Source organism: Bos grunniens, chromosome 7 (genome assembly GCF_055505025.1).
Source record: "Bos grunniens cultivar Pamir isolate PY7600 chromosome 7, Bosgru_T2T1.0, whole genome shotgun sequence".
Taxonomy (NCBI): Eukaryota; Metazoa; Chordata; class Mammalia; order Artiodactyla; family Bovidae; genus Bos; species Bos grunniens.
In genome coordinates this window covers 47,703,336-47,727,978 of record NC_141171.1, presented here as the reverse complement: position 1 = coordinate 47,727,978, position 24,643 = coordinate 47,703,336, and the positions used below count along the sequence as shown (strand labels likewise).

The 24,643-nt window shown below is 38.7% G+C and overlaps 1 protein-coding gene and 1 long non-coding RNA gene across 4 annotated transcripts in view; one reads left to right on the top strand and one right to left on the bottom strand.

Moving 5' to 3' along the window:
* LOC147369414 (uncharacterized) overlaps nt 1–24,643 on the bottom strand; it is a 120,247-nt gene that overhangs the window by 5,568 nt on the left and 90,036 nt on the right. The gene's annotated exons all lie outside the window — the stretch shown is intronic.
* Nucleotides 8,652–24,643, top strand: part of TRPC7 (transient receptor potential cation channel subfamily C member 7) — a 150,930-nt gene continuing 134,938 nt past the window's right edge. For all 3 annotated transcript variants that reach the window (XM_086413652.1, XM_086413651.1, XM_086413650.1), the window contains exons 1-2: nt 8,652–9,054; nt 17,479–18,256. In XM_086413652.1, coding sequence (XP_086269778.1) covers nt 9,053–9,054; nt 17,479–18,256 — 780 coding nt within the window. In that variant the 5' untranslated portion in view covers nt 8,652–9,052. The remainder of the gene's footprint in view (nt 9,055–17,478; nt 18,257–24,643) is intronic.

Genomic DNA, 24,643 nt, shown 5'->3' with positions numbered 1-24,643 from the left:
AATTGTATGATATATAGACTTTCCAGATTGGCTTCTTTAAGTAATATACATTTAGGATCATGACTTTTTATTAAAGCAATAGACTCTCAGCCTACCAGTCATCCTTTCTTAATTTTTCTACAAGCACAAACGGAATAGTATATCAGTTAGCTGCCCATTTATTTTGTTCTTATAGATACTGTTTTCTATTAAGATTTCTAAAATTCTATAGGTTATACTCTTGACTGACAATCCAGTTTGCTCATCATTACAATATTACAACAGTCTGGCTTAGGATGTTTAAGTAAACCTGACTCCATTGTTTCAGGGATCTATTAAGACCACTGCTATTGAGCTAAGTTCTATAACAACTATCCTACTGCTTTCAAACTGTGGTGCTAGAGAAGACTCTTGAGAGTTTCTTGGATAGCAAGGAGATCAAACCAGTCAATCCTAAAGGAAATCAACTCTGAATATTCACTGGAAGGATTGATGCTGAAGCTTCAATACTCTGATTACCTGATGCCATAAGCTGACTCATTGGCAAAGACCCTGAAGCTGGAAAAGATTGAAGGCAGAGGAGAAGGGGATGACAGAGGACGAGATGGTTGGATGCCATCACTGACTCAATGGATATGAGTTTGAGCAAACTCCAGGAAATGGTGAAAGAGAGGGAAGCCTGGCACACTGCAGTCCATGGGCTCACAAAGAGTCAGACATGACTTGGTGACTAAACAAAAACAACTATTAACCCCGACCTACAGAGAAGAATTACACTGAAAATTTTAGTAATAATGGAGCTCTCCTTAAAAAAGCATTTCTTATGCTCTTAGTAAAAGACGTGTGCCCTAGGTCAGTTCAGTTCAGTTCAGTCACTCAGTCACATCCAACTCTGCGACTCCATGGACTGCAGCACACCAGGCCTCCCTGTCCATTGTCAACTCCTGGAGTTTACTCAAACTCATGTCCATTGAGTCGGTGATGCCATCCAACCATCTCATCCTCTGTCATCCCCTTCTCCTCCCGCCTTCAATCTTTCCCAACATCAGGGTCTTTTCAAATGAATCAGTTCTTCGCATCAGGTGGCCAAAGTATTGGAATTTCAGCTTCAGCATCAGTCTTTCCAATGAATATTCGAGACTGATTTCCTTTAGGATTGACTAGTTGGATCTCCTTGAAGTCCAAGGAACTCTCAAGAGTCTTCTCCAACACCACAATTCAAAAGCATCAGTTCGTTGGTATTTGGCTTTCTTTATAGTCCAATTCTCACATCCATACATGAATACTGGAAAAACCATAGCTTTGACTAGACAGACCTTTCTTGGCAAAGTAACGTCTCTGCTGTCTAGGTTGGTCATAGCTTTTCTTCCAAGGAGCAAGTGTCTTTTAATTTCACAGCTGCAGTCACCATCTGCAGTGATTTTGGAGTCCAAAAAAATAAAGTCTGTCACTGTTTCCATGGTTTCCCCATCTATTTGCCATAAAGTGATAGGACCGGATGCCATGATCTTTGTTTTCTGAATGTTGAGTTTTAGGCCAACTTTTTCACTCTCCTCTTTCACTTTCATCAAGAGGCTCTTTAGTTCTTTGCTTTCTGCCGTAAGGGTGGTATCATCTGCATATCTGAGGTTATTGATATTTCTCCCTTACCCTAACCTAAGGTCCCATGAACTTAATCATCATGAGCCTTCTATGGAAACAATAATTCCAGCATTGCCACATCTACAAGCTTTTAATTTCCCTTCTCCATCCTCTGCCACGGAAATTATCATTTCATCTTTGGGTATTGTGAGCCATTGCTTATTTCATGTTTCCAGGGACCAGCCTAGCAGGTACTTAATACCATCTCCTGGATCCTTGCCAGAATGTTAAATTCTATAATTAAAGAGTCAATAAACTCTTTACTACCCAATTTTTATTTCAGTTCCCCTTGATCAAGCGCCCTAACAAGGAAGTCGCACATTGCATCAGTTCATTACCACTAAACCAGCATTATAAGAAATGCTAAAAGGTTTTCTTTGAGTAGAAAATAAAAGGCCACAATTAGAAATAAGAATATATATAAGAGAAAACCTCACTGGTAAAAGTAAGTATATAGTAAAGGCATGGATCCACCACTTAAAAAGTTAGATTAAAGGTAAAAAGACAAAAGTAGAAAAATCAATTGTAGCTACAACAAGCAATTAAAGGATACAGAAAATAAAAGATGTAAAATATTATATCAAAAACGTAAAGAGAAGGAAGTAAAAATGCACTGCTTTTACAATGCCTTAAAATTTAAGTTACTATCAGCTTAAAATAGCAATCTATACAAGTCTATACATATGAAACACAAACCAAAAATTTATAATGGATACACAAAAAATAAAGAGAAAGGCATCCAAACACAATACTAAAGAATCCATCAGACAACAAAGGAAAAAATCAAGAGAAGACAGGAACAAAGAAGAATGACAAAAACAGCCAGAAAACAGTTAACAAAACGGCAGTAAGAGCATACCTGTCAATAACCCTAAATGTTATTTAATTAGTATAATAAATGGTTAACTCCTCCAATAAAAGACAGAGAGCAGCTGAATGAATAAAAAAATAAGACCCATCTATATACCACCTACAAGAGACACTTCAGATATAAAAACAAAGAGACTAAAAGAGACTAAAAGTAGAGGAATGAAAAAAGATACCCTATGCAAATAGAAAAGAAAAGTAGAAATACTCATATCAGACAAAATAGACTTTAAAACAAAGACAAAGACAAAAGACAAAGAAGGGCATTACATAATGATATATAGGTCAATCCAACGAGAGGATATAACATCTGTAAACATTTATGAGCCCAGAGGAAAAGCATCTAAATATATAAATCAAATATTACTTGAAATACAGGGATAAAGAGACAACAATACAATAATTGTAGGGAACTTTAATATGCCTCTTACATCATTGAACAGATGATTCAGACAGAAAACCAACAAGGAAACATTGGCTTTAGATGACACATTAGATCAGATGAACTTAATAGATATATGTAGAACATTCATCCTAAAGCAGCAGGATACACATTTTTTTCAAGTGCACATGGAAGTTTCATCATGAAATATCACATGATAAGCCACATTCTCAACACATTTAGGAAGACTGAGATTACATCAAGCATACTTTTAGGCTACAGCAGCATGAAACTAGAAATCAACTACAAGAAGAAAACTAGAAAAAACACAAATGTGGAGACTGAACAACATGTTATTGAACAATCAATGGATCAATGAAGAAATCAAAGAGGGAATCAAAAAAATACTTTGAGACAAATGAAAAATACAACTTTCCAAAATCTATAGTATGCAGGAAAAGCAGTTCTGTGAGGGAAGTTCACAGTGGTAAAAGTTTACCTTGAGAAATAAGAAAACACTCACATAAACAATGTAACTGTATGATTTTTAAAAAATTAGAAAAGAACAAGCAAAAATGAACGTTAGTACAAGGAAAGAAATAATAAAGATCAAAGCAGAAATAAATGCCATTGAGACTAAAAAACAACAGAAAAGATCAACGAAAGTAAGAGCTGATTCTTTGAAAATATACACAAAATCGACAAATCATTAGCCAGACTTACTAAGAATGAAGAGACAGACTAGGGGCTCAGGTAGCCTGGGTTCAAGCCCTGGTCAGGGAACTAGATCCCACAAGATGCAATTAAGACTCAGTTCAACCAAATTGTTTAATTAATTAATTCTTTTTAAAAATAATTAAGAGAAAGACTAAATAAATTATATCAGAAATGAAAGAGAAGAAATTACATTACAACTGACATCACAAAAATAGAAAAAAAAAAAAAAAACACACCACATGAGAACATCATGAATGATTATATGCCAATGCCAACAAATTATACAACCTAGATGAAACATTTAAATTTCTAGAAATACATAATTTTCCATGAAGAAATGGAAATTCTGAATAGATGAATTACTCACAACAAAATTGAATCAGTAATAAAAAAAACACAAAAAATCCCTCCAGACAGCTCCACAGGTAAATATACCAATCATTTATACCAGAGTTAATACCTCTCCTTCTCAAGTTATTCCCCCAAAAAAACTGGAGAAGGAGGAAGACCTCCAAATTCATTTCAAGAGATCAACATTATCACAATAACAAAACCAGATGAAGACATCAAAAAAAAAAAAAAGAAAAGAAAATTATAGGCCTATATACCTGGTGAACATAAATGCAACAACTGTCAAAAATATTAGCATACCAAATTCAAAACTACATAAACATAATTATAAACTATAACTAAGTGGAATTCATTCTAGGGCTTTAAGTAAGGATGGCTTAATATCCATAAACCAATCAACATAACACAGCACATTAACAAAGGATAAAAATCACATGCTCATCTCAACAAATGCAGAAAAAGCACTTGACAAAATTCAACATTTGTGTATGATAAAAACCCAACAAAGTGGGTGTAGAGGGAAATACCTCAACATAACAAAGGCAATATATGGCAAACTCACAACTAACATCATATTCAATAGTGAAAAGCTGAAAACTTTTCCCCTAAGTTCAGGAACAAAATAAGGATGCCCAGTTTTACCACTTCTATTTAACAAAGTTTTGGAAGTCCTAGCCACAGCAGTTAGGCAAAACAAAAAAGATAAAAGTCATCCAAATTGGAAAGGAAGAATTAAAATTGTCATTTGCAGATAACACAATACTGTGTACAGAAACCTCCAAAGACTCTATGAAAACACTATAAGAACTAATAAATAAATTCAGTAAAGTTGCAGGATACAAAATATATAGAAATTTGTTGTATTTCTATAAACTAATAATGAACTATCAGAAAGAGAAATGAAGAAAACAATCCCATTTACAGCTATATCAAAAAGAATAAAGTTCCTAGGAATAAAGTTAACCAAGGAGGAGAAAGACCTTTACTCTGAAAACTATAAGACACTGAGGAAGGAAACTGAAACTAACACAAATAAATTGAAAAACATATCATATTCATGCATTGGAAGAATCAATATCATTAAAATGCCCATACTACCCAAAGCAAGCTAACAGATAACAATGCAATCTCTATCAAAATAGCAATGGTGTTTTTCACAGAACTAGAACAAATAATCCCAAAATTTGTATGGAACTACAAAAGACTCCAAATAGCCACAGCAATTTTGAGAAAGAAGTATTACACTCCTAGACTTGAAATTATACTACAAAGTCACAGTAACCAAAAGAGTATAACATAGCACAAAAACAGATACAAAGATCAATGGAATAGAATAGAGTCCAGAAGTAAACCCATGCTCATATAGTCAATTAGTCTACAACAGAGGCAATAATACACAATGGGGAAAAGACAGTCTTTTCAATAAATGGTGTTGGAAAACTGGGCACTAATTTCCAAATTAATGAAACTACCACCTTCTTACACCATATACAAAAGTGAACTCAAAATAGACTAACAACTTAAAAATAAGACCTGAAACCATAAAACTGCTAGAATAAAACACAGGCAATAACCTCTTTGGCATCAATCTTAGTAATATTTTTTGGATATGTCTCCTCAGACAAGGGCAGCGAAACTAAAAATAAACAGATAGAAGTACATCAAACCAAAAGACTTTTACAGAGTGAAAGAAACCACCAACAAAATGAAAAGGCAACCTACTAAATGGAAAGGATGCTCAACATCACTAGTCACCAGGGAAATGCAAATAAAAATCACCTCATACCTGCTAGAATAGATACTATCAAAAAGGCAAGAAACATCAAGTTTTAGTGAGGATGTCATGCACTGTGGGTCACAATGTAAACTAGTGCAGCCATTATGGAAAGCAGTAGAGTTTCCTTAAAAAAAAAACTAAAAATGAACTACCATATGGTTCAGCAAGTCCACTTCTGAGAATTTATCCAAAGGAAAAAACACTACTTTCAAAAGATATATGTACCCCTATGTTCAGGGTAGCACTATTTACAATAGTCAGGAATATGAAAGTATTCTGCCATCAATAAATGAAGATGATATATGTGTGTGTGTGTGTGTCTATATATATGTTGAATATTTACTCAGCCATAAAAAAGAATGAAAACTTGCCATTTGCAACAACATGAGGAGACCAACAAGTTATTAGGTGAAATAAGTCAGAAAGAAAGACAAATACCATATGATTTCCCTTATGTAGAATTCAAAACAAAACAAACAAACAAAAGAGAAACAGACTCACAGATACAAACCACTGATTGTCAGAGAGGATGGGGATAGAGGAATGGGTGAAATGGGTGAAGAGGATTGAGAGATACAACTTCTAGCTGTAAAGTAAGTCACAGGGATATAATGTACAGCACAGGGAAAATAGTCAAGAGCAATGTATCAGGTTTGTATGGTGATGAATGGTAACTGGACTTTCTGTGGTGACCTTTCATGTAAAAATACTGAATCACTATGTTGTACGGCTGAAACTACTATAATATTGTATGTTAATTATAACTAAAAAAAATTTTTTTAAAAAAGAATGAAAGCTGACATATGCTGAGCTCTGACTCTCTGCCAGGCAATGCTATAAGCACTTTATGTGAGATCTCTCATTTTATCTTCATTGTAACTCAGTGAGGGGCTGTTATTACTTCATTTTATAGGTGATAAAACTAAGTGACACATTGGGGAATAGAACACCTGGAACTGAAACACAAGTTTGACAAGAAGTGCTATGTAGTCCACTATGAGCCTAAGAAAAATCAAAGTTCAAGATCTTGTTCAGAAATCTATCATCTTCTGAACTTTTGCTGTGGATAGTAAGAATCTAATTATTTCTGCATTTTATATATTAGAATACTTTGATATGTATATAACTTTTTTCGTATTACAAGAATGTACCAATTGAACCAAATGTTGTGTATAATATCCTCCAGAAGTGATAAAAACTCCCTAATAATGTGGATACTGAAGGCTGGATTCTTCATAAAACATCATCTTATCCTATCACTTTTGAAGAGCTGATTCTGACCTATCTTCAATTTATTTATCTATAAAATAATTAGCTCATTTCCTCCATATATATGGCTGTTGTACTGTTATTGGAACATTTCTTAAAATATGGTTTGTTCTTTTATGAGCTCATCATGAATGGAAACAACATGGTTCGTGTTAGAATTTCTCTCGGTTATTTATTAAAATCAGAATATAATAAGAACTCATCTCTATCATTATCAACTAAAAGCCACAAACTAGTAGTCTTCAAAAAATATTCTAAAATTAAGAATATTTTATTCTGTATTGCTTCACTAATCATGATGATGAGGAGCCCAATCAAAGAGATATGATCAGTGTCACAGCTAATCTAACTCTGGGGTTGTGTAAGACGCTTTTGTTGGCTTCACATATTTTTTTCCTACACTTCAGTGTAATACTAAATAGCTCTTAATTCATTAACACTTTATTCAAAATGAATTAAATGTATTTGTTGCTGATTTTAATTAAAAATAAAACTCGCTTGTCCTTCAAGACCATAAAATTTTTAAAGAGAAAGTCTTAATGTTGAGGAAATTTCTTTTTAAAATAGCATTTCATTCCATAAACCACAATCATTAACAAGGAAGAGTTTGTGGAGAGGCTTATAGGAATCAAATTAGTTTCTTGTCAAGCTTTTTAGAGTTTTAACTAAATCATTACTTTAACTTCTCTGGAACAAGGAGGGAGGAAGAACATTCAAACTTACTATGCATCTCTTAAATGCACACATTTGGAAAAAAGCATTGTTACCCATTTTCACCCACCATTTACATATGAGAAGACTGAGATTCCGTGAGGTTAAGTATTATGCTGAAGGTCACACAGTTAATAAGTGAAACAAAATTTCAGGGTTTTTTCCCACATACCATGTTAAATGCAGAGAAAATGCTAGTAGCACATTAATGAACCAATGCAACTGATTTGCATATAAACCTAGAATGACATTGTACAAAATATATTAAAGCCAACTCTTTAATCCTAAGTATTTAGACTGTTAGTTGTCAACCATGAGTTGGTTTCAAAGTACTCTGATTTATTGTTCAGTGACCCAGGTAGATCCTGGGACTAATCCTGGTATTTCTCTTACACAGGTAATATTTCAATTAAGGAGGTTTCTCTCCAGTGAGGCCATCAAAATACCTTAGTGTTTAAGAATCATAGATCATTTGTTAACACAGCAACTGGTGGCAGTGGGGACTGTAGGGAAATGGGTTTTACATTAGGAATTTCCCTTCAAAAAGTGGAACACTACAAATGAAAGCTAACCCTTTTTAAGCATTTTTACTAGCATCAGACTTGATCTACGTCACTGCTCTCTTTCTGATGCTAGACAATGGTAAAAGATCATGAAACAAAAGGTTAAAGTTACAAAATGCATTGCTCACAGAAGACAAAGTGGAGTGTGACCTTAAAGCTTATTAAAGTAAACTGATTCTGTTATTCTTAAGGTTCCTCTAGTTTTAGTTTTCTTTTCAACTCCTTCCCCCTGTAAACACACATAGACACAACAGGTAGAAAACCAGTTCATCCCTCATTTTTCATTTAACAGATGAATATTCTGCTTCAGGAGCCAGAATCCGCTACCTTATATAATTGAGAGGGGTGTGTGTGTGTGTTATGCACCGCTCTGGAGCTTGAGTGGGGGCACGCAGAAATTCTCAGGAGCTGTGGTAGGAAGGCAGAGTTGCTATCTCCGTTTCAAAGCTACTGGGAGAGGGGGTGGGGACTGTAACAACCCATCACCACACCGCATGCCTGTCTCACACACGGATCCTTCTCCGTCATGTTCCGTGGGAAATTTCCCCCGGACTAGGAAAAGAACAGTAAAGCGGGTCTGCCACCACGGAAGGCGAGTTTTCACTATTGCAACACAAAGGACAGTGGAGTGCGCTTTCACATTCTCACAACTTCACTCACTCGACCAGCTTCATACTTCAGCACCACGGAGAGTGGCATCTGTTCGGCTACCACCCATGGGGAGCCAGATTCCCGCGACTCAACACCGGATTCCGGTCATCTAGAGAAGGGACAAGCCTGCGTATTTCACCCTCAATGTAAGCAGCTATGATGATTCTTTCATAATGATTTTTCCAGTAGAGGTTGTTTTCTCGCTGAAATATGGTATTAAACTTTTATTTATTAGCCCTCTCCCTCTTATGCATTGCTTGTGGTTTTAGATGTAAATCTGGATTTACAGTCTTTATTATTTGCTAGGTTAGTAGAGATTTTTTTTTCTTTTACTTTTCATTGAAAGTCTAAGTTTACAAAGCCTTTTAGAAATAAGCAACGCATCCTGGTATCCCAGTCCTTTTATGCTAGAGTGCAGTTTTATTGCCAGAAGAGAGTATGTGTGTTGTCTCATCGCCTCCTACTTCACTACTGACAGTTTTTTAATTTGATATTTTTTGGTGGTTGTGGTTATCTTAATATAAATACAGGGGTATGAGGAGAAAGATGATACATTCTAATAAGCTGCCACTATTAAAGAACTACAGGTGAGAAGAAGGAGATTAGTATTTTTCTTTCCCTTTTTTTGTTGAAAATGTGAGCTTTAGACATCCATCTAAATATAACGAATATGCTTTTAATAAAAGAGATGTAATCTGGCAGAGCTTTGACACAAGCTTTGAAACTCTGGAACACAGCATCTCCCTCTTTAAGTCTGAAGTCGCATAATAAATTCACTTAAGTATGATTGAGTAGACATAACCAGGATGCTACTGCCATTAATTGTGATTTAAAGGCTTAATGGATTTAGGGTAGATTTGAAAGAGGCAATAATGATTGACCCTTCTGGAGGCACTCAGCGAATTTTTGCCTCAGAATGCCACCTGCTGGTGGGTCCTATTTCTGAAGCACACATCAGATTTATGAATGAATTCACATTAAATCCAGAATATTCACTATGGATATGATTCAAACTCTCTATGATCTTTTAAACAATGACATTGATTCACTTATTTAACAATTTACCAAGGTTCTATGTCATGATTAGAAGTTTAAAAAAATGTATTTCTAAATACTGTTGCTCCTAAGCTTAGGGGCATATAAACTAGCTAACTCCTTTAGGCAGTAATTAACCCAGAAAAAATTCAAAACTATGTGAAGCCTCACTGAGACTAATTGCACATGTGTGTGGTATCCTGGATGAGAGGATTTCTTGCTTAGGAAAAGCAATCAGCCCCGCCCACCCCAAGATGAATATTCAGCATGGTACTTTTCTCAGCATTGCATTTCATGATTTAAGGGCTTCTTCTTACTTTTGTGGTACTAGATGTTTTATTTTAGACTCTTTCATCACAGAGGTCAATAAACAAAAGGTTATACACATATCTATTTTATTCCAAGACAAATCTTTGGAAGAAAAAAAGTACATAACTATTAGAACTTATTGGTGCTATACACAATAAGATATCTGTTTCACAACTCCCTAATTCTTAATAGACCAATAAGGAAATAAAAAGAAAAATCAAAGAAGCATACACAAAGCACTAGTTACACTTGCACGGCTAATATATAAGGTAGTTTGAAAATATTAAGAATAACTGCTTTTCTAAATGATGTTATTTGGTGAAAATTGCTGACAAAATCATTTATTAACATTCAAGAACACTGGATAATGTTTTCACTCCAAGATGCAATGGGAGAAAAAAAAAAATCCCACATTAGCTTAAGTGTTTAGAAAGTATATCTCAATATCTCAATATGATGTATTGTAATGATAGTTCAGCTGGTAAAGAATCTGCCTGCAATGCGGGACACGTGGGTTCGATCCCTGGGTTGAGAAGATCCCCTGGAGGAGGGAAAGGTTACCCACTCCAGTATTCTGGCCTGGAGAATTCTATAGACTGTATAGTCCATGAGGTCACAAAGAGTTGGACACGACTGAACGACTTTCACTTTGTACTTTGTATACTACTGAATAGCATAAGGATACTTTGCTTTTTTCCTATAGGACATGATTGGCAAGGTATATTAATTCATTCTTCTGGGAATAAAAAAGATATTCACTATTTATTCATTCATGAATATACATTCATGGAGTAAATAGTGAATATCTTTTTTACTCAAAATATATGTGTTGCACAGATTATTTTCACTAGCTTAGGTAGGAATTTGCATGCTTTGGATCCACAATTATTATAATTGTATTAAACTAAAATAGTTAATATTATGCAATTATTACTAAGCACTGTAATTTATATGTACTACCTTACTTCAACTTTAATAAAATAAAGGAGATGATACTTAGAAATAAACTGCGTGCCTTTGGAAATAAATGTTTTATTTTGAAGATGTGGGAATGCCTCAGTTACCCACAAGACTTAATACACACTCTGATATTAGCAGTCTCACCTTTCAACTTCTGGTCATTATTTATAGTGAAGCTAACTGGAAACTAGTTTTCCTTTGGAACTCATACTTTATTTTAAAAGTTGTCAGTTACAAATGGGAAATAGTAGTTAAAGGATTATGTAGCTCCTGTATTTATAAGGAAGAGGATACTAGTAAACATTAACTGCTGCTGCTGCTAAGTTCCTTCAGTCGTGTCTGACTCTGTGTGACCCCATAGAGGGCAGCCTACCAGGCTCCCTGGTCCCTGGGATTCTCCAGGCAAGAACACTGGAGTGAATTGGAAAAAAAAGGAAAGAAAAGAACACTGGAGTGGGTTGCCATTTCCTTCTCCAATGCATGAAAGTGAAAAGTGAAGTTGCTCAGTCGTGTCCGACTCTTAGCGACCCCGTGGACTGCAGCCCACCAGGCTCCTCTGTCCATGGGATTTTCCAGGCAAGAGTACTGGAGTGGGGTGCCATTGCCTTCTCCAGCTCATCACTGCTGGAATTCTGTTTTATTGGCCTTCCTAAATAAATTCAAGTATTTAAGAATTAAGATATTTGACCATGCATCATATACCAAGCATGAGGGGTACTGGGTGCCAGGTACATATACCATATAAACAAGTAATTCCCCTGCCCTCATGGGTCCTGCACTCTAGTGGGAAATTCTACAGTCTAAGGAAACAGGAAAAAAAAAAAGCAGGAATAAGACAGATGGCAGTGACATACCAGCTAAAAGCACATGCTTTGAAATCAGACAGATTAGACTCTTAACAATAGCCTACACTCACAAATTATGTAGCCTCACCTCACAAATTGTGTAGGCAAAAGTGGTTATTTTATCTGAGCTTCACTTTATCATCTGTTAAATGGGAATGACAATAGCAAGTATATCATATAGTTTATGAGGGTTTAAAGTGAAAATGCATGTAAAGTTCTCAGCATGGTGCCTGCAATGTGGTTAATGTGTAATAGGTGTTAATCATTACAATTAGTCATTAAGGAAAATAGCCAACCTTATCATATGATTGGTGCGAATTTAAAACAGTTCATATAAAGCAGTTAGCACAGTGTCTGGCACACAGAAAATGTATAATATATGTTAAGTCAAGTTATTTTATAGTCATTTAGAAAAATAGTTAAGCTTTACATATCAGTGTAGAGTAAAGTGTAAGCCAATATGTAATCATTTACTTAAGCGTACTGATATATAAAGTGCTCATCATTATTTTGATGGAAATTTGTATAAGGCTTTATAGTATCCAGGGCATCTGAATCACATTTTTTATCATGACTTTCATCTTAAGGCCCATAGAAGGTAGATTTTAATACTTCTTTTCTGTTGGTAAGAGAACTGAGGTTTATGAGAAAACTTGAAATCACTTGAGTATTTCATCACTGTTGCTTTGAACTAAAACTCACAACATGTACACTTGAGAGGATGCACAGATCAGAGCCAGGTTTTCCTGGATGAATGACCTGACTCCAGGATATTGTCTGGTGCTACATTTAGTTGTGGAATGTTACTGACTGAATTGTTTTCAGGCTTGGGTAATTTCTATAATGACATATGATGCATGTAGCAATTTTACAAAAATCTCTGAAAAGACATTTTGATTAAGCATGGCCTTTGCTTCATCAGTAGTTAACCACAGTCCTTGTCTTCAAAAGGCTCTGTGGTCCTGCTCTTTTGCAGAGGGACTTAGGGTGTGGAATTTATACTTTTTAAGGATCACTGACATCTGGCTTCCTTCAGATTGGCTGAGGCATCTGTAAGAGCAGCTTGATAAAAATAGCAACCAAGGGATCAAGAGGGAGTTTAATAATCAGTCCTCCTTTCAAATATGGTTTTGTTTCCACTGAAATCCTCCTTCTCAATGACATCAAATGTCAATGTATGCATTTATGGAAAATGAAAAAGATACACAGTATCTTAATTGAGGTGTTTGATGAATTTGATCACTTGTTATCTCAATAATATATGCAAATAAAAATGCATTTGCATTCAAAGTTCATTTTTAAGAAAAATATTAAATAAAGGGCAATCAAATGCTAACTGCATTTTAAAGAGAATCATTTTGCTCAGTTGACAAGATTCTGAGTCCAGCAGAGCAACACATCTGATTCATGAGTGTGAGCTTTGGCCACCAGCTATTATGGATCAAATGACTTTATCTTTCTGACATATCATCTTTTGTGGATTCTTTCCAACCCATGTGAAAAATATGGCTAGAGCCTGATTATCTATAAGATCAAGATTAAATGGCAAGGATCCAATGGCTAAATATTTTCATAGGTATATAAATGCTTAAATGGGGGGAAATGAGGTTGGTAAAAGGGCTTCCCTGATGGCTCAGTGGGTAAAGAATCTGCCTATATAGGAGCCACAGGAGATACAGGTTCAGTCCCTAGGTCAGGAAGATCCTCTGGAGAAGAAAATAGCAACCTACTCCAGTATTCTTGCCTGAAAAATCCCATGGACAGAGGATGCTAGTGGGCTACAATCCAAAGGGTCACAAATAGTCAGACATGACTGAACACGCAGGCACACACACACAAAAAAAGGTTACAAACTTTCAGTTACAAGATGAAAAAGGTCTGAATATCTAATGTAAAAAACATGGTAACTATAGTTGATAACACTGTAAAATATAATCGAAATTTGCTGATAATAGAATGTAAATGTTCTAACCAAAACATACATACCAAATCACCTCAATGTATACAATTTTATCAATTATACCTTAATAAAGCTGGAAAAAATAAAACAAATGTCTTAAAAGCATCATTAGACTATAAGTCGGAGCTAATAAGGACTCCCAATGAGGTTAAAAGTCCTCATCAATATGAGAATCAATTCACAGAGCTCTAGGGTCTGCTATGAAAACCTTATGTTGAGAGCTATTTCATGGAGTAGCCTGTCCCACTATATGCCTGTCTGCAAACATGATTTGAAGGGCCATAACGTTTCATCAATGTCAGATTCTGTAAGAAGAGGAGCAGAACTGACAATTCTTTGAGCATCCAAATGTATCTCAAAGCTGAGGGATTTAAGGATGGGAAAGACAGGCTTGTTTATTTCTTACTACATCTGAGTGTCTGCTTTCAAGGTCATTCAGAAAAATACATGCCAAATGAAGAGGACATTTTAACTTCTGATAAATTCTAGCCACACTTGTATTTTTTTCTTTGATAAAACATGATTATTATAGAAACATCAGGGTTTATATAATGCACTACTCTTGTGCAGAAATTATTTGCCCTAAGGTTTAGTCTTTTTGCTTCATCTACCTCAGGTTCTTCAACTAAAAATGAAAATATTAATACCTTGCTTTTTATGTTTGTTTGTTTAACGAGGGGGTTTAACAAATGATGCTTTAACATTCTTTAGGTTTGTAGGCATCCACATGGACTCTGAATTCAGATTGGGTACTTCTGTGTTCCTTGTGAGATGTTTCTCTGCTCTGACCTGGTTCAGTATCATTATATTTCCTTTGAATTACTCTCTCCGTGGCTTATTACTGTGTAACAGTTGTGTATTCTTGGTATCATGACCTTGGTGCCTGACCTATTCTCCCACCTGAGCAGACTTCTAACATAAGAGTGATGGGGAATCAAGCTCTAGCTCTGGTTCCAAGACAGTTACTGTTGCATCTCTGACACACTGCTCAGGTGCTCTTGGCTGCATTCTCAGGCTGAGTTGTGATGGCACGTCCAGAGAGGTCCTCCTGAGAGGGGAGAAGCCTCATCAGAGGACAGGCTGAGAAATCCCACAAGAAAGAGGGTTAGTCTTTTGTGGGCTTAACTCCCACCTGAGTGTGTGTCCCCAGACAACAGACCTTGAAACTGAGTTCATATCATCTGAAATAAGGCCCTTTGGGGACACAACTGAGGTGACTGCTTAGCTTTCAACTCAGTTATTGCCTCTCCTTCTGAAAACTTATAACAATAAATGTCTGTGCCCAATTTGTGAGTCCTTCTCTCTCATCTGAAGTTCTCTTTTGGACTCCCAATATATGGTTAGCATTGTTATCAACAAGCACCCTTTCTCCCTGGGATGATAGCATTGTTGAGAGAAATGAGCTAAGAAGGAGCTCATAAAGTTGAATTTTGAGAACATTTTCCCCAAAAATCTTTTATCAACGTGCACTTTAGAAGAGTGGATGGCAGTTCAGAAAGTTCTTCCTAAAGAAGAAAGGAGCACTCCATCAGGATTTATCATCCACAGTTGCCTTTTGAGGGAGCTGCCCATCATTATTGCTTTCTCTTTTTTGCAGATAAAGAAGCTGTTCCACTGAATAGTTTAGCAGCTTCTCCCAAGAAGTGTGACTCAGGCCTAAGCATGATCAGAGTATAGTCTGACCTCAAGTCTCTGCTTACCACCAGATTTGGGGCCCCCAAAAGAGCTAAAACTAGAGCATGTCAAAAGGTAAAATTAGCAGAAAACTAAATAGAGCCCAAATTTTTAAAAATCACAAGACTGAATGGCACTACATTTTTTTAAAACCTCAAAACACTAAGTATAATTTAAAAACCATCCTCTGTGATTATTTTTATCTTTTACAGATGACTTAAATGAAATACTGAGTACTCTTAATGCATCGAGACATGACCAATAACAAAAAGACAATTGGGAACATGGGAAATAGTTCAAAACCAATCCCCAAGTATGTACTCTTTAGAACAGAAAGTTTCTTATTGAAATGCACACCATGCTAATATTATTTGAATAATACAAGTGGGAGAAAATGAAAAAATATGGGTAGGGCCAACTGGAGAATAAATAGTTTGAGAGGTTCAAGTTAGGGAACACCTGGTCCAGACTCTCTATTTTACAGTTAAAGCATCTTGAACTGGGGACCTGCTCAAGCAGCCAAGGTGAACTAGAGATGGGATATCTGGCTATTATTTTCTCCAGTCTGCCATTTTAAAACCCCGACAAACTAAAGAGTAGGTAACTTGTCCAGAATCACAAGGCTGGCAACAGGTGGAGCCAGGATGCCTAGTCTTGATCTTCTAACTTGAAAGCCTATCTCTCAGCCTCACTTGTCTCAAGATCATTGTCCAAGATAAGGATAATAATAGTATCTACATCATAGGGTTGATACAAAAATTCCACAGGCAGTATATGTGAAGTATATAAACCTCTTAGTACAGTTCCTGGCATATCAGAAGGGCTTAATAAATGTTGACTACTACTAATGGTATTGTATTAACGTCTATACTGTGCCACAATGGGGAAGAACAACACGCTAGAAATAAACCCAGCGTATAAACTAAGCTGCTTCTCCATCCATATAAAAATCCAGAAACTACAGCTGAATTTCTTCAGGCAGGCTGCATCAGTGGCCATCAGTAAGCCGCAACGAGTCTAGGCCCGCTCCATGCAACACCGTGACCTTTGGTAGGTGTTCAGGCTTCATGGGGATGAGAAGAAAGCACATCCCAATATGGTAGAGGACTGAAACAGAGGTGTGGCCACGCCTGTGTGTTGCTGCAGTTTTGTCATAGTGCAGGAGCTCAACTGGGGTAACACACCTGAAGCAAAGGCCTTAGTATCCATGGTGGCCATTTCTATGGCAGAAGCCCTGAAGAAGTGGGCACACCAACAGGTGGGAGGGGAACAACATGGACTGAGTACGTGCTACAAGCACGCTACCTCACTTAATCCTCCTACCGACTTCAGGGCACACAAAAAGTTATCCATGCTATATTGGTAAAAGCACAGAAAAGCACAGCGCTAAAGCACAGAGAAGTTAAGTGACATTCTCAACTTTGCACAAAGGAAATAAAACAGTTGTTAGCCTGTTTCAGCCACATCATGACCCCACCCTCTCCACCTCCACCCTTAGCTTGCCCTGAACCCACATTTCAGCTCTTTAGACACTTCTCCACTGAAGGAGAACAGACTTCTGGGTAACTAAGCCAATACTCTTCCATTAAGTATAAGAACAGTTCAGGTTGTTCAGTTTGTCTTAATCTCAGTGCTAGGACAATACTTTCTAATAAGATTTCATAACTTCTCAAAATATTCCAATTATGACTTTCTTTTTCATCTCAAGGATGTCTGTTTGCTCTGCTCCCTGGGGAACCGTCGGATCCTAGGAGAGTAACTAGCATCTCTGCCTTGTCACCCCACAGGTTTGGGAGCAGCACCTTCAAAAACATGCAGCGCCGGCACACGACACTGAGGGAAAAGGGCCGCCGCCAGGCCATCAGGGGTCCTGCCTATATGTTTAATGAGAAGGGCACGAGCCTGACGCCGGAGGAGGAGCGCTTCCTGGACTCGGCCGAGTATGGCAACATCCCGGTGGTCAGGAAAATGCTGGAGGAGTCCAAGACCCTCAACTTCAACTGCGTGGACTACATGGGGCAGAACGCGCTGCAGCTGGCCGTGGGCAACGAGCACCTGGAGGTCACAGAGCTGCTGCTCAAGAAGGAGAACCTGGCGCGGGTGGGGGACGCGCTGCTGCTGGCCATCAGCAAGGGCTACGTGCGCATCGTGGAGGCCATCCTCAGCCACCCGGCCTTCGCGCAGGGCCAGCGCCTGGCGCTCAGCCCGCTGGAGCAGGAGCTGCGCGACGACGACTTCTACGCTTACGACGAGGACGGCACGCGCTTTTCACACGACATCACACCCATCATCCTGGCGGCCCACTGCCAGGAGTACGAGATCGTGCACATCCTCCTGCTCAAGGGCGCCCGCATCGAGCGGCCCCACGACTACTTCTGCAAGTGCAATGAGTGCACCGAGAAGCAGCGGAAGGACTCCTTCAGCCACTCGCGCTCTCGCATGAACGCCTACAAGGGACTAGCGAGTGCTGCGTACTTGTCCCTGTCCAGCGAAGACCCAGTCCTCACGGCTCTGGAGCTCAGCAACGAGCTAGCCAGACTAGCCAACATTGAGACTGAATTCAAGGTAACTCTCCCACTTCCCACCCTGCCGGCAGATGGCCCAGTGGGCTCTTCTGGGTGTGTCCAGGAGCCACGTGGGCTGTCTGCCGATCTAACTGTCTAACTCAGGGTCTCTCCCGTTCAGGCTCCTGGGGAGGAGGGGAACTTCCTCAACCTGTGGCAGATATAGGCCTGATGGAAAAGCAGCCCCATTAGGTGACATATTGACAAACACAAATCCAAACAGTTAAGAGACATGCAGGGCACAGGGAAGGTTACACTGTGGTTCTGGTGTAAATGCCCCAGCTCTGTCCCAGGCAGCTCAGAAAGAGAATGTCTACAATACTTTTCGTTGTTTCCTAGTCCAGGTCTTGGACTTCTTGATTGTCTCGCCAAGTTTACATTTGTCAATTTTCGTTTGTCTTGTTCACATCTCTAACCCATCCTGGACTGTGTTGATCCTAGAGTCAATAGCAATAGCTTGCTGAATTGAAAAAGGCTTACAGTTATGTCAAAGGGCTGAGGAGGCAGTACACCAAAATAAAAATGAAACTCTCTCTGTAGAGTTGGACTTGTCATCTCAGTAGGTGGGCCCTTGTCAAGCCCCTGAGAACACTTAGAACTACCAGGTCAGCCCAAGGGATGGAGACCCATCTCCAAAGTTCATTATTCAATACTGGTCCTGCACTTTTACTGTCAATGGACACTCCTCCCGAAAGAGAAAACTTGACCTAATTCTTTTAACAGTTTACTAGTAAATTAAGAGTGAATGTTTAGTGGACACGTACTATGTGCCAAGCACTAACTTCCTTACCTATATGATGTTTAACCCCCTCAATGACCATTGGTATGGGTACCATTATTGTGCCCATTTTATATGAGGGCACAGAGGTAGAGCCATAACATAAAGCAGATAAATGGTAAAACCATTGTTCTAATCTAGGTACTCAGACCCCAGAGCCAGCTCTTAGCCATTCCAGGAAGTTATGAGTCAAAGCCCTTTTTCATACACTGTTTCTCAGAGTTTCACTTGTTTCTATCTGAAAGATACCTTCCAATGCAGAGGTGTGACTGAAAGAGAAGAAACTACACCTGGGCTCATAATTCCTCATCCTGTCATTCAATCAGAGCCTGTGATGCCATGAAGCAAGCAAAAAAGTGTCACGTGTGGGGCGGACAATGAAGCTGGCACAAGATGTCACTGGCAGGAAAAAAGTTCATTGTCCAAACAGGATGTCAGTGCAAGAGTTGCCCCTGCCTGGGACACAATTAGTGCCCAAGAGTGGGCACCAACTCACAGCAAAGGAGGCCCCACGGACCATGTTGTTCAGAGAGATCTCAAAAGAAACAGAACTGAGCTGGGCTTTAATGAGCAGGAAGAACTGAATCAGTGGTAAGAGAGATACAGGCATTCAGAGGAGGAAAGTGGAGGCAAGGGCCAGAATGGCCCATAGCAGGCAGGGGACTGATGAGAAGCTCCATGTGACTACAATAAAGACTTCCTCTAGGGGCACACAGGAGGAAGGCTGAAGAGATGAGTGGGCATATCTCAGAGGGCTCTGTGTATCAAGCTGAGCAGTTTGGATATTATCCTCCTAGAAATGGTGAGCCGCTGAAAGTTTGTGATTAGGAGACTGAAATTAAAGCTAGGGTTTTGGAAATTTACTTGACTGGTGGGTAACATGAGTTAGAGGATTTGGGGTATGAGACACTGAGACTGAAGAGAAGGACAATTTAGTTGTGCATGCATGAGGCCAGTGAAGCCTCTCTGTAGGAACGGGATCACTCACAGTCAGGCACAGAGCACCAGGCTTACAGGAAGCTGCAGGGCTCTGCAAATTATGAATAGATGAAAAATCCTGTAATTAAACTAATTTTACTCCATCTGTCCCCTTATCTTGGATCCATCTACTGAACTGGAGCCACTTCCATAAATCCTGTAACATACATAGCCTCATCTAGAGAGACTTGGCATTTGTAGATGTGGAAATTAACCAAAGAAACTCCCAAGGAATGCAGTTATTGCCTCTCAAATCCTTGTTCCTATACAATAAACCATCTACCAGCAATAAGGTCAGTGATGTCCCAAGGAAGCTTAGTGGAATTTTGCTTGTTCCCTAGGCTTCAGACTAAATTCACACAAGCATTTAAAAGAAATGCTTAATCTAAGTTAAGACACTTAACTTAGATTTTTCTGCCCAAGAAAAAAACAATTTAATTTTTTGGATCAGATTATATGGATAATGCCACAATTCTCTGCTTATCTGGAATCTGGGAGCGTGCCAGCTTTACTAAATAAAATGATGCTAGACTAACACTTGGAAGTACATCTGAACCATTTGTTTTCTTTACTAAAACCCAAAGTCTAGCATATTTTAGAATATTCAGTATCTAAAACTGGAAGTTTGTTGAAACCATCCACTATGATATTTTGATTTAACAAGTAAATTGTGAAAATCATGTACAATTAAGAACATGACTAACATGATGACAAATCTTTTCTACAATGCAATGAATAAGAGCATGATAAATACATTTCATGGCTATTAACATCCCCCAAGTTACCTTTGTTTGAAATAATGTCTTTCAGATTGTCAACAAATGGTGCCTTACAAATTAACATAAGCGTTCCTTTAGAACTTTATTACTTATTCAGCTATCCTTGTATGTGCATTCCTGACATCATGAATCCTCTCAGAGAAGAGAGCAGCTTATTAGTAAGAGGGAGGTCAAGTCACAAAAAAAGAAAAAAGAATGTGTTCTCAAATGCACTCTTCAAGAGTCTCTTCCACTTTAGTGGGACCATGTGTCATGGAGATGACCCAAAGCCATCAATGGTGTGAAAAAGCTCTCAGGTTCTCACTGGAGATGACCTAAGTCATCCTCCAGATCCTCTAAAACACTCATTCTGGGAGTGACTCTTCCTGACTAGAAAATAGCATGCATGAAAACCTGGATCTGGTTGCCCAAGCTATTGTTTCTAGCGTCTTTTTAATTTATCACCAGAAGAAAGTTTAGTCATTAGCAAGAAGTATAGCCAATGTCAAGGTCTCCAGTAAATTCTGGCTGGAGTCAGATGTCTTCCTGCAAGCCATTATTTTTAGTGTAGGAATTATACACAGATTTTCTTATGTCTTTCTAATCTTCTTGGGTCTAGAAAGATATCAAAACTTGACATGGCCAGTAAGGCCTTCCTAATGCCATGAATGGTGCCTAGTAATCTAATAAAGCACTCCATAAATATTTGAATAAAGGAAACCCTAGAAAGATAATCATTTCACTGATGAAGCATGTGATTACTTTTATCAATGATTTAAACTCTTCTAACACCTATAGATTTCACAGAGGTATCTGATGGACCTGGAGAAATGGGGACACTCTAAAGGCTACAAGGTGGCTGAAAGGACAAAACTTAACACATTAAATGTGTGAAGACCAATCCTGGGCTGCGCCATCTGGCGTCGGTGACCACTAAACTCCTGGAGGGCAGAGAGTGTTTTCCTGGTCTTACCACACAGTACAGAACATGTGGCATCTGGGAGGCACAGCCCACAAATGACGTTTGGTTCACTGATTTATCTACACGGTAGGAGAGAAAAGAAGGGGAAATCTATCGGATGGGCTTTTCAGAGGTGTTTCATCTTGATGGAATGGCCTCTGTGTAAAGGTACCTGGATTAGCATGGAGTAATAAGAGATTTGCCTATCTCAGCTGAGTTACAGCTTCTGTCACCAAGAACACAATAAGGTCTTTACACTGCTCTTGACTTAGCCTTGTTGGTTTTCTCCTGCTTGGATTCTCATCCTGATAAAAATGCTCAGGGTCTCCTATATTATGCTGGTGTCTTTTCGGTCAAATTCCTGGGCATTCTGTCTATATGAGTTGTTTATACATAGAGATGTTGTTTCAAAAGGATTACAGATGTTCCCCTTTCTTCCAACTTAAGAGTCATGCCGACAGCAACATCTAGTGGGGATAGGAAGGGGATGAGGAAGCAAAGTGCTACAAGCAAAGTGCTATAAAGTGCTACAAATTTTATAGACCAACATCCTAGGCAATACTATAGAGGGATGTTTAGGGCTTTGGAAGGAAAGAGAAAGCAGAATGGGGACTAGAGATATTCTTCTTGTTTTCTCACCTTTTGCTTAAATTGGAAAAGTATTCAATGTTCACAAGTCAAGAAACTGTGGAAGCTCAACAAACACTTTACCCTAGGTATTTAAGATTTGATCATCCTGAGTAAAAACAAGCTCCAACTTAGAAGGCTTTTCAAGGCTGTAAACTGTGCTTCAGTGACAAGCAGTTTATTCTCAGACACCGCAGAGGAGAAGAGTAGGGGGACAAGAAAGCTAAAGCGGTAACTTCATCTTGCTTAAAGTGTTGATGATTTTTCTGTTTGTCGATGGGTTGTTAACGACATGTATTATGAGAAATAGATAATGAATTATGTATCAATGTTTGTGTTGCCATTTTAAGACCCATAAAAAAAATCTCCTCAGGCCTAAAATACCACAAATTAAAAATGCAAATAATGATAAATCGGACCAATTTGCCACCTGCTACGATCTCTAGTGAGATCCCATTGTGAAAGGTAAAGATGTTGAGATGACAGTTTGCAATCTGCTTGCAAACTTATCGAAATGGAAGAGGGAAGAGGAGGGGAAGGAGTGACTTGATATTGTGGAACACCTTTGGAGTCTGGAGTCTGGAGCCAGGGAGCTGGAGTAAAGGCCTACTCTGGGTCTGGGGCAGTACCGAAAGGTCACCAAACCCACTGCCCCCAGCCTCCGGTAGAATCTGTTTCTCATGTGCTTTGAATGTTTCTAATATTTTTAAATTTTATAGACCAACATCCTAGGAAAATACATTTCCCTGAAGCCTGAAACCTTGGCTGGTAGTATAAACAAATGCCTGCTTAACAGGCAGGAAATGACTTGAAAATTGTTTCCTTTTCCTTTGGGAAAATATTTTTAAGCTGTGAAAGCTGCAGGTCTTAAAAGTGAGTGGTTGTCATTGTTGAAGAGAATCGGGCAGAAACCCCTCAAAGCGGTCACTTATATCATCCAAAGACCCTCAGGGATGTGACTGTGCCAGCCCAGCCCTCTGCTTGAGCATCTGAGATGCAGAATGTAAGCAGAGAAGAGACAGATCACAGATGTCAGGTGAGGAACTGTAATGGAAGCCCCTCGCTACACATACGCAGGTAAAAGGCGGTCAGATCACATGTTGTTGGTCTCCATACCTGAGAGAAAGATCCAGGGATTGACTGATTTCAGGAGGAGAGACGGAGATGATTCTGCCCATGTCAGCTTTGTCTTTGTCTATTTTTCTATCTAAGTGTCTGGAGGAGCACTTTCACCCGAGCATTCATTAATGAGTCATCACAGGAAAATGAACGAATTCATGTGTCCGTTAATGACAACTTTTCATTGGTCACAACTTTCTGCTTCTGCTCGTTATGCCAAGAGTATTAGCCTCTAAAATACAGGGAGACAGAGTCAGCAGGGTGACTGGTATTCAGATGGGATACAGGAGGCCACTCTGCTAGATGAAGACAGGACAAGGATAGGGGACAGGCTTTGGGTGAGCACCCGGAACAGCCATGCTTCATTTTCTCAAAGCTATGGAAGAACATAGAGCATGGCTCTGGGATCTGAAATGACCTGGGTTCCGGGTCAGAGTCATCTCCTAGCAATCATACAATCTTGGGCGTTTATTAGAAGTTAGTATTCTTATTTGAAAATGAGGCTGGGGGGAGGGAACAGGTGTTAGAGAAGAATTGCAACATGTCTTCCCTACCCCAACACTTGCCCTCACCCTAATCTCTGTAAATGACATCTCGACTCATCCCATTATTAAGAGCTTTCAATGCCTCATCCCACTCAGCTTCCAGGAGTTCCTGGCATGTATCAGGTACTCAGTAAATATTAGTTCAGTAAACAAATAAATAGAGTCAGTGAGTGAACTAATGACTAATGACCTCCAAGGGAGTTGGTGAAGACTAAATGAAATGAAGAATATAAAATTCTTTGCAGAGGACCTGACCCATAGTAAGTACATAATTTTCCCCATACATGGCAGTGGGCAATCCCACTTTGTTCTTCAAAGCCCACTGGATTTTTAGCACTGCAACTTTTCTTCCCAATAAACACAACTTAAGCTTCAACACCTCCTCTATTCAGAGGGTCTTCCTGATTTCTGCTAAGCCTCCCTCCCCAAGCCCAGAGTACAAGCTGTCTGTGTGAGCTTTATGATTAAAAAAAGGGCAAGAGAGTATCTTCCAATTGGAAAAATGCAGACCACTGAAATTGAAGACTCCCGGCATGCTGCTACAGTACTGCTGTGAAAAGAAGCAATGCGAGCAGAAAAGACAGAGGCTGCAAAGGAGGGGAAGGGAGGAAATGGGCAGGCA